This window comes from Acomys russatus, chromosome 29, assembly GCF_903995435.1.
Source record: "Acomys russatus chromosome 29, mAcoRus1.1, whole genome shotgun sequence".
In the NCBI taxonomy this organism is placed as follows: domain Eukaryota; kingdom Metazoa; phylum Chordata; class Mammalia; order Rodentia; family Muridae; genus Acomys; species Acomys russatus.
In genome coordinates, this window is record NC_067165.1 from 11,955,392 (window position 1) to 11,966,896 (window position 11,505).

Sequence of the window (11,505 nt, forward strand, 5' to 3'; positions counted from 1 at the left end):
GTAGTATACTTACATACATGCAGACAAAACACTGATATACGTAAAAAAATAAATATTTAGCCAGGTGTAGTGAAGTATACCTTTAATCCCAGCATTAGGAGGCAGAGGTAGGTGGATCTCTGTGAGTTTGAGGCCAGCTTGGTCTACGGAGTGAGTTCTAGGATAGGCAAAAACTAAATGAGATCCTGCCTCAAAAAGACAAAAAACAAAACAGAACAAAGCAAAACAAAAAGTAAAAATCTTTAAGCCAGGAGCATGCCTTTGATCCCAGCACTCAGGAGGCAGTAACAATCAGATCTCTGTGAATTTGAAACTAGCCCAGTCTAGTCTATAAAGCAAGCTCCAGACTAGCTAAAACTACATAATGAGACCCTGTCTCAACATGACAAATGATATTCTTTTTTAGTTGATTTTATGTGCTTTGCTGTTTTGTGTGTGTGTGTATATATATATATATATCTGTGTCAGATCACCTGGAACTGGAGTTACAGTTATAGACAGTTGTGAGCTGCCATGTGGGTGCTGGGAATTAAGCTCACCCACTGAAGAACACCCAGTGCTCTTTACTGAGCCATCTCTCCAACCCCAATTAAAATAATCTTAAAAGAAAACAAACAAAAACAACGAAACCCTTGTTGTTGGCTACTCAAACCAAAACAACCAACCAAAAAAAGTATAATTTTATATATACAAATATATAAACATCCTATCACTAGGGATTATTTACTTTCTAGATGACAGGAGTTGGTTACATTTTGTCCTTAACATGTTTGAAAAATAACATTTTTTTTTTCTGGAGGTAGGGTGAGGATGGGTCCCTTCATGTAGCCTCGGGTGGATCTGAACCCCTGCTCCAGCCCCCCTAATTGCTGAGATTACAGGTGTGCACAACCACACCACGCACAAAGCTCCAAATTACATAGCATCCTGAAGTAGGGACTAAGGAAACAGCACAGTGGTAGAGTTCTTGCCTAGCATGCATGAGACCCGGGGTTCAACACCTAGCACCACAAAAAAGGGGGGAAATCTCAAAGGAACTGAGTTTGTATCACCTGCCTGTAATCTGATACTCAGGAGGTTGAGGCAGGAGGATTAAAAATTTGAGAGCCACAAAGTACAATTTAGCAATATTTACAAAATAAATGGTGAAATGTAGCCCAGTAGTAAGGCACTGGCCTGGCTGTGGTGGATGTAAATATGTTGTTGTTTTCATCACAAGTGTGGGATGTGAAAGACTTGTGAGAGAACAGGTGATGCTTGTCCACTAGAAGAAGAGCTGCCTCTAGTGGGGACATGGCCTTTACCAACTAATAAACATCCTAGTATGGACTCAGAGAGGAGATATATGTATCTATATGAGCCCCAAAACAAGAGGCTTGGTTTTTCTGTTTTGGCATTGCTTCTTATTGTTTGGCTGTTCACGATGCTCCTAGAGAGAACGGCCCCGGAGAAAGCGTCCAGGTTCCAGTTGCAGTGACCTTTGCTGAACTGCTGGTTTGCTGTTTAACGGGTCTGCTGACATCCTGCCGACTACGCCAGTGGAATCGCTCCAAGGAACTGGGTCTAAAAAGGTCTACTACTCTTTTCTCTCCCATCTAGGGTAGGTGGGTTGGAAGGGAGATTTAAGCATTAAAGAACCCCAAGTAATGCAGGTTTGAAAAAGTTCAAAGCCTACACCTAGCATGCACAAGAATGTGGGTTCAGGGGGCTGGACAGCTGGCTCAGAGGTTAAGGGCACTGGCTGTTCCTCCAGAGGTCCTGAGTTCAATTCCCAGCAACCACATGATGGCTCACAACCATCTATAATGTGATCTGATGCCCTCTTCTGGCCTACAGGTATACATGCAGGCAGAGCACTGTATGCATAATAATAAATAAATACATTAAAAAAAATGTCGGTTCAGTTTTAGTGAAAAAAATTAAAAATATTAAGTAAAATAATAAAGAGGGTGGCAGAAGGACAAATAGCAAATCTGCAGATCAGTTTATTAAGATGGAATTACTGCTAATTACATAGAAGAAACGCACTTGCCAAATCAACACGGTTCTCAAGAACTTACTATACACATTACAAGCAAATGGTTCAAACAAGGACTGTTCCTGATTCCCAGTGACAAGGCTGAGGCGAGTTAATCTGCACATTTACTTCAAGTTTTTGAAGAGTTTGTGGGCCACCTGGGTAAGAAAAAGAAAATAACATCACTTGGCTTGGATGTCATAGCTCACAGGACCTGCATGACCTAGAACTGTTCCTTTCTTGATACACTCATTCCTTCCTTCCTTCATTTTGTTTTTCAAGACAGGATTTCTCTTGTAGCTGTCTTTGATGCGTTTTGTAGACCAGGCTGGCCTCGTACTCTCAAAGAACCACCTGCCTCTGCCTGCCCAGTGCTAGGAGTAAAGGCGTGGGCACCACAGCTGACCGACACTCATTTTTTTTTTTTTTTTTGGTTTTTCGAGACAGGGTTTCTCTGTGTAGCCTTGGTCATCCTGGACTCACTTTGTAGACCAGGCTGGCCTCGAACTCACAGCGATCCACCTGCCTCTGCCTCCCGAGTGCTGGGATTAAAGGCGTGCGCCACAACGCCCGGCGAGAACCATAACTTTAGGGTGTCTGGTCTTGATTCCTCCTTGCTCTCTTGGGTCCTAGCTTTGGTAGTGCCATGGTTTACAAGCTAGTGTAATTCCCTGAGTAATCCACGGGTCGTAAAGAGATAAAGAACAAACTCTCATTCTTAAGCACCCTTATCCATACGTGGGCCCTAGTAGCTCTCCCCAGGTCCCTGACTCTGTCCTGTCTGTAACTCTCAATTTTTTTCATCTACTTCTTTTAGAAGCTGCATATAATCTGCAAGTTTCTACTACATCATCACACAAATCTGTTTTCGGAATTACCTTGGCACCACCCTTCTAGAAATCTAAAGCCTTTATATTCTTGTGGCTATATATGTAGGAATGGAATTGCTGCTCAGTGTTACCTGTGAGAGACAGGATCTCAGACTCATGGGTGGCTAGGACTACAGATGTGTGCCCCACAGCTGGCTCTATGCTTGCCCTTCTGAGGAACTGCTAAGCCATTTAACACATTGGATGTGCCACTTTTTTTCCCCCCAGACAAGATAATTTTATTTTGCTGTCTAATTATTTTCTTTAAAAATTTTAATGTTTGATAAAAATAAAACAAAATTTTAGTACTGTAGAAACCTTCTGACGTGTACAATGACTTGCTATGTACAACTTCAAAAACAAATGCGTTCAGCTCCTGGTGAAGCCATGCTGAACACCCCACTTTTTATTTCTACCAGCAGAGTGTGAAATGTCCACTGCCCCACATTTCTCTAACATGTTACACTACCCTTCAGACATCTCACCCCACCTCCACCCCTAATGGTGATCAAACCCAGCCTCACTGGGCAAGTACTCGACTACCTCCATACAGAATATAATCTCAGCACACCTTTAATCCCAGGCTATTCCAATTTGTACAATGGAGACAATGATACCCACCTCCAACATATGTGACAAGGATTCGGGACAATTAAGTACATAAAACGCTTGTCACGAAAACTGACATACAGGGCCTCAATAGTAAATGGTTACCGATAGGGCTACTGGGAGTATAAAGACTGTTCAAATTGCTGGTCACCTTTGCACTCTGCCCTTCCTGTCTTCAGACTGACTTACACAGTGGTCCCGCGCATGTAAGAAGTCGAAGAGCTCCTCCGTACAATCCTCCTCTGTCTCTGACCGGGAAGACACACGCTCATCACACAGCTCTAGCCGCTCCCGGGCCTTCACACACTTCTCCAACTGCTCACACTGCTCTCTCACTGTTGTTAGGGGGTCCTGACAGAGAAACAGGAAAACAAAACAAAACAAAAAACAAAATGGAAGTTTCAAGAGACAACTACCATATATATATATGGTTTGGTCAGCATAATCACCAAATCAACATGAGTTACCATACAGGCCAGCAGGCAGAGCCATACGATAGCCAAAAATGGCAGAATAGGGGCACCTATTTAATTATTTCAAATTTCTGCCTTCCAAGTTTGCCAGCATGCACTGAAAGCCTCAGTCCTGAGAAACAACAAGGTAGTAAAGGAAGGCTGGTCCCACAGGAAGTGAGCAGATCTACTGGAGGCATCACTTGTTAACATGGCATTTAGGATTCAGTTTAGGACTCAGGCCTAGCCCTACCTGCAGAGTCAGCAAAACACAACCACGGAGAACTGGCTAAGAGAACTGCCCTCTAGAGTTCTTTAGTAAACCACAATGGCAGTGAGCGGCAGGCCTTCAAGATGCTGCCTGATTTCTGGGGTGACCGAAGAAGCCCAAACCTAGAGAAGACACAGTTTCCTAAGGCCACGCTCCCAAACACTCCACTGCACAGGAGGCATCAGAGGCTTCGTGCACCATTTCCCCAAGTTGTCACAGAGTCCTTAACAGGCCCTGGAGTTTCATGAGGCTCAGACTTCCTAAGTACAGTAAGGTAGTTCCAAACGGGAGGCCACTCTTACCACTAATTCTTCCTCCTCTTCTTCCTACAAAAGGAAAAGAAAATCAATGTCAGCAGCAATTTTGTAACGTGCACTTCTCCAATCACACTTACACCATAATTATAGAGAAAAGACTATTAATCATATTATTTTATGATGTTTTGTCATCCTAGCTTTGTTGCTAATCTCAGTGCTAAATCTAACTTTCTAGAACTACCTAAGTTTTAGGGATAAAATGCAGTTTGCCTGAAAACACACCTTAAATACACCAGTCAATCTACACCCATATAGCCAGTTACTTCCTTAGGCAAATCTCATACACCAACTTTATGTTGCCCCTATCCAGAGCCAAAGGTCAACAAGGGGCCAGCACCATAGTTCAGAGCACACCAAAATTATTCAAATTATCCAATCCTTAATTTTTTCAAACGTGTGTGTGTGGCGTATATGCACATGTGTATGCAGAGGTGTATGCATTACTGTGCACGGAGGCCACTGGGCCACCAGGTATCCAGTCTTGCAGCCAGCTGGCCCTAGCGATCTTCCTGTCTCTTGTCCCTGGGTGTCGGCATTACAAGTGTGTGCAGAGCATGCCTAGCTTGGACACTGGTGACAGGATCCACTCACCAGTCCGCTCATGCTTGGGCAGCAAGTGCTCTTAGGCACTGAGCGATTTCCCCAGCCCTAATGTGTTTTTGTTTTTTGAGACAGGGTCTCACTATGTAGTCAGCCTGGCCTTGAACTTGTAGCAGGTCCCCTGCTTCAGCCTCCTGGATGCTTACATCACAGGCACGTGCTACACCACACCCAGCTCCTCTGGTTCCTTTTGCCCGCTTCCCCGTACAGTCCTGTATTATGTGGCATGCCTCTCTCAAGAACTACAAGCAAAAAATTCTCCTGCCTTTCTTTTCCCTCTCTTCCTCCCGCTCTTTTCTTTTTTATTTAATTTTTAATTACATTTTATTGTGTATGGCCACAAACCTGCCACAGCACACACACAGAAGTCATTGGACAACTTGTGGAAATCAGTTTTCTCCTCCTACCATGTAGGTCCTGGAGGTTGAACTCAGGTTGTCAGGTGTGGAGGCAGGCACTTTTACCATCTTTTACTTTAAGATAGTGTCCTGCCTGTAGCCCTGGCTGGCCTTGAACTCTCCCCAGTCCTAGGGCCGCACATATATGCCACTATGCCTCGCCCATAAATTCTTTCAAGGATACTTGTCTCCATGTACATGATCTTCCCACATCTCATTAAAACAAACCCCAGGGTATTTCAAGCAGACACCAGCTCGCTTTCATCAGGAAGGTCTAAGTGTGCAGGACAGGTTATGAATGCTTATAGCCTTTAGGGTGTGATTACTCAGCTCTTAAGGAAGTAATCCCAACTTAGAAACAATAGCAGTAATTATTAAACATTTCCTCACAGCAGACACAAGCCATCAGATAATCAAATGATCCCTACAGAATTTAAAGCATTTGGACAGTCTACAGATGGAGCTCAATGATAGAGTACTTTCCTAATATTGCACAAGGCGCTGGGTCCAGTTCCCACATTGAAAGGGAAAAGAAAATATGTGCATGCGTGCCTGCACCCCCCCACACACACAAAACACACCAATGTACAAAACAAAAATACCATGCCTTGGTTTAACCAGGTGTGGGGTACTCTCCTGTAATCCCAGCACGTAAAAGGCAGTAGACTAGAAGCTCAGGCTCGAGTCCAGCCTGGACTATCATAAAACTATAATAGCAACTGGTAACCATAGCTAGAAATAGCTAAACTTTATCTTTATATCCCAAACCAAGTTCACAGGAAAACCAACTTTAAAGAGATTGTCACTATTTTATTAAATTACAGACAGGTGTGGGTGTGTGTGTGGGGGGGGGCGTATAAATGTGAATGCAGGTGCCTGTGGAGGCCGGAGACATCAGATACCTTGGAGCCAAAGTTACTGGCAATTGTGAGACACCCGATGTAAGTACTGGGAACTGAACTCAGGCCTCTACAAGAGCCATACTGGATCTAAACCACTGCACCATCTCTCCAGCACATTTTTCTAGACTCTTAATTTGGATCTGGACTATGAAAATGGCCAAGCCTAAATCCTTTAGCCAACTTAATTAAAGTCATAATCACTGCTTTTGCCTTGCAGGTCAGTAGAACAAGTCTATACTCCTTCACCCAAGACCTTAGAAAGACCAGGCCCCCCCACTGTCTACTTCTTAGGAAGACCAGGCCCCCCACTGTCTACTTCTTAGGAAGACCAGGCCCCCCACTGTCTATTTCTTAGGAAGACCAGGCCCCCATTGGCTCTTTCTGATTCCAGTATATAACTTGAAATTAGTTTCCTTCCTTTCCCTAATTGTAAAAATTACCTACAGGAGCATCAGCATCGTCCTAAAGCTGGTGCGAGGTACAGTGGTCTGCCTGCCTATACACACAGGCATCCACAGTTGGGAGAAGTGAAGTAAAGGCACATAGGGAAATAAAAAGATGAGCTTGACCATCATGTTTCCCAAATCCCAACACAAGACAGTACCCTAGAAGTGAAGGAGGTGAGGTCCAACTGTACCCTGAGCTCTTTACTCTCACGATTGGCAAGGTTTCTCCTAAACGTGAAGATGCTACTTAGTATATAAATTTAATTTTTCATGAAGTAAAGTTTCTTTAAAAGCCTTTAAAGAACTTAGTAGAGGCCTGGAGAGATGGCTCAGTGACTAAGAGAACTTGCTGTTCTTGCAAAATAGCCAAGTTTGTTTCCCCACACCTACACGCCATCTTACAACCACCTTTCATTCAGTACCAGAGGATCCAACAGTCTCTTCAGGCCGCCCTGAACCCCAGGCACTCGCATGGTGCACAGACATATATGTAGGCAAAACAGACATATATACATATATATATATATAAAATATTTATTTATTTATTTATTTATTTATTTATTTATTTATGTTTTTTTGAGACAGGGTCTCTCTATGTTAGACTTGACTGTCCTGGATTCGCTTTGTAGACCAGGCTGGCCTCGAACTCACAGCGATCCGTCTGCCTCTGCCTCCTGAATGCTGGGATTAAAGGCGTGTGCCGCCATGCCCGACATCTTTGTGAATTTTTAACAATTAAAAATTTGGGGCTGGATGTGGTGGCACACTCCTTTAATCCCAGCAACTCAGGAGGCAGAGGCAGGAGGATAGATGTGAGTTTGAGGCCAGCCTGGTCTACAAAGTGAGTCCAGAACAGCCAAGACTAAACAGGAAAAAACAAAAACAACAAGAACAAAATTCACAAAGAGAGGTGCTGGAGAGATGGCTCAGTGGTTAAGAGCACTGTCTGCTCTTCCAGAGGTCCTGAGTTCAATTCCCAGCAACCACATGGTGGTTCACAACCATCTATAATGTGATCTAATGCCCTCTTCTGGCCTGCAAGGGCACAAGCAGGCAGAGCACTGTATATATAACAAATAAATAAATATATATATATTTTATTTGACAAAAAAGAACCTCCCTGTAATGGAAGTTTTGGTTTCTTTAAAAATTCAGTTATGAGCTGGGTGTGGTGGCGCATGCCTTTAATCCCAGCACTCTGGAGGCAGAGGCAGACAGATCACTGTGAGTTCGAGGCCAGCCTGGTCTACAAAAAAATGAGTCCAGGATAGCCAGGACTGTTAGAGAAACTCTGTCTCAAAAAACCTAAAAAACAAACAAACCAATAAAACCTCAGTTATGTTATGTAAACATGTTTTTGTTTTAATCCCAAGTGTGGGATTTTAGTTTGGGCTTCAGTTTGTCCAACAGCTGATAATTGCCTTGTGAGGGGCCTGATCTTTGCCAGCTGTAGTTAGTTTAATTCTAAGGACTCTGAGGGGTATAAAGAGGAAAGCTCAGAGAGAGAGAGACAGTGTGGCGGTTTGAAGAGGACTGACAGAGAAAAGGAGGAGGCTGGGAGGAGACAGACTGGAGAGGGAACTTCAAGAAAAATCAGCGCTGGGGGGCAGTGACGACCCTTCAACCACCCCAAACAGCCGGGAGACGCCAAAGGTCTATATCCCTTCTCTCCGCTCACCTTTCTCTCAGACCTGGTGTTGAGGTGTTGGAAGGGAGAGCGGTAGGAAAAGTAGGTAGAGGCAGTACATACCACAAATAAAATAGAGTGTATTTATTTATTTAATGTATGAGTGCAGTGCTTGTATGTACACCTACATGCCAGAAGAGGGCATCAGATAATATCATATATGGTTGTGAGCCACCATGTGGTTGCTGGGAATTGAACTCAGGACCGCTGGAAGAGCAGACAGTGCTCTTATCCACTGAGCCATCTCTCCAGCCCATAAAATAGAGTTTAAAATGAAGCGTCAACCCCCCTCCCTAATAAAAACCCTGACATCAGAGCTCAGTAGTAAAGAGCATGCTTAGAATACTTGAGGTCCTCAGCATGATGGTGCACACTTTTAATCCGAGCACTTGGGAGGCAGAGGCAGGCGGATCGCTGTGAGTTCGAGGCCAGCCTGGTCTACAAAGCAAGTCCAGGACAGCCAAAGTTGACACAGAGAGACCCTGTCTCGAAAAACCAAACCAACCAAACAAAAACCAACAGCAAAACAAAAAATAAATAAATAAAAGAATACTTGCAGCCGGGCGTGGTGGCGCACGCCTTTAATCCCAGCACTCGGGAGGCAGAGGCAGGCGAATCGCTGTGAGTTCGAGGCCAGCCTGGTCTACAAAGTGAGTCCAGGATGGCCAAGGCTACACAGAGAGACCCTGTCTCGAAAAACCAAAAAAAAAAAAAAAAAAAAAAAAAAAAAAGAATACTTGAGGTCCTGGGTCCAAGGTCCAACACACCACTAAAATTAAAAAGCCCTAAAGCCATCATGTAAAACTGCTTGCTGCCAAGCCTGACAACCCGAGTTTGATCCCAGGAACCTATGCACAAGAACCTATTGACCGATGCATTTACACACCAACACCCATACATGCACACCAAAGACGGCTCAAGACGTAAGAGCACTTGTCACTCTTCCAAATAACCCAGCTTCTTCCTAGCACCTATATGGTTGCTCACAATCATTTGTAACTCCAGTCCCAGAGGATCCAATGCCCCCTCTGGCCTCAGAGGGTAGTAGACATGCAAGCGATACACAGCTATACATGCAAGCAAAACCGGTTTAAAGTAAAAATAAACTTGGGAAAAAACCAAAGCAAAATAACCTCCCCTTGAAATTAGCATTCTAGAATTAAGACCACTGTGTCATTTTCCAATTAGCAATGCTACAACCTTAGTAATCATGTTAAAAATACCATGTCAAACAAATCTAAATTGTGGACTGTTTCCACCAATGAGAAAAACCAGTCACATTGAATAAAAGATTTAATCTCCAATAATTATGTATCTTTCTTTTTTTTTTTTTTTTGTTTTTCGAGACAGGGTTTCTCTGTGTAGCCTTGGCCATCCTGGACTCACTTTGTAGACCAGGCTGGCCTCGAACTCACAGCGATCCGCCTGCCTCTGCCTCCCGAGTGCTGAGATTAAAGGCGTGCGCCACCACGTCCGGCTAATTATGTATCTTTCATAAAATTAATTCAACCTTATTTTACTATTTAGTGGTTGATTCGATTTATTAGTTTTTTGGTTTTTTTTTAGACAGAGTATCTATAGTCCTGGCTCTCCTGAAACTTAATACGAAGACCAAGCTGGCCTTGAATTCACAGAGATCCTCCTGCCTTTGTCTCCAGAGTGCTGGGATTAAAGGCATGCACTACCACTCCTAACTTTATTAAATTTTAAAATGTATATGCTGCTGTGGTACCCTGCTTAAGTTTCTGAGCCTGGCTCCAGCACTTTCTGAAAACTACTGACTAGAAAAAATTAAGGGATAAACAATTTTCCAAATAATGCCAACTCCATACAGTATCAATAGCTTGTCTTGAAGGAGAAGAGAAATGCATAAGAAATGTAAGCAAAGTCGTCGGTTAGAGCTCTGACTCTAGGCCATGACGTTTTGGCTGAATTCCCAGCTGCACCGTCCTGCTGTTGTGTGCCCTCTGACAAGATAATCAGTATTCGTTAGCACACTGGTCCTCAACCTGGGAAAGAGCTCCCTCTCTCACCGCAGAATTACACTACAGGTTTTTACACGTCCTCCAAAAACACAGATCCTCGGGAATCTCCATCCCAAGAGATAAAGAACCTCTTTTTGTTTGCGGTGCTGGGAACAGACGCAGGGCTTCTCGATGCCAGGCAAGCGTTTTACAGTGAACCTACACCCCATATTCCTGAAACCATTTTTATCACAGAAAGTGGTATAAGGCTATAGGGTCCCCATCACCTCCCACCTGAGCTGAGTTAAAAACTATCGTTGGCCTTTTTGCTTCACACATTTGTCAAACCAGAACCTCAAAGCATCAGACTGACTGAAAGCATAGTGTTTCTTTAAACAAGTTTAACTGGCATCGCATTATAACTCGTTACACCTTCACCTCCGTGGGATGGGGAAGCCACCCTGAGAAAGACTAGCCATTAATTTGTTCAAGGTCACAACGAATTCTGGAAGTAGTGGAAACCACCTCTCAACCCCGCAAACCCTAGGAGATAAACCGGGACCGAGAGTCCGGGAAGGGAAGGTGCTTTGAGCTTGTTCCCGGGCTTCGGGACACTGAGGAAGAGTAAGAGCCAACCTCCTAGCCTTACCTCTTTGGGGTCTCCGGATCCGGTAAGCATCTTTCGTTCGTCCTCTAGACCCATGTCAGACGCTGCTGGGGATTCAACACGAAGAGCAATATCGCTACCTACTCCGCTTCAGGATCAAGAAGGACTTGTAAGGGTCACTGGACGGATATCCGGTGGCCTGCCCGGAAGTGCGGCATACTCCTCGTAGTCTCGAACACATGCACAAATTGGCCTGTACCACTAGCTAGCTGCACCAGGTAGGGGGCCCTGGTGTAGATGACTGCGAAGAATTTGGTAAGAAACATATTTTTGGTCACTCCAGGTCCACAGGTACTGACCTATAAT

General features: G+C 44.1%; 1 protein-coding gene across 1 annotated transcript; it reads right to left on the minus strand.

Moving 5' to 3' along the window:
• Positions 1–1,967: 1,967 nt before the first annotated feature.
• On the minus strand, positions 1,968–11,343 carry LOC127212061 (cytochrome b-c1 complex subunit 6, mitochondrial). Its single transcript, XM_051172199.1, has 4 exons — positions 11,182–11,343; positions 4,521–4,544; positions 3,685–3,846; positions 1,968–2,175 (listed from the first exon to the last, which is right to left on the minus strand). The coding sequence occupies exons 1-4, from the start codon at positions 11,233–11,235 to the stop codon at positions 2,143–2,145; spliced, it is 273 nt and encodes a 90-aa protein (XP_051028156.1). The 5' UTR covers positions 11,236–11,343; the 3' UTR covers positions 1,968–2,142.
• Between the last annotated feature and the right edge of the window lie 162 nt (positions 11,344–11,505).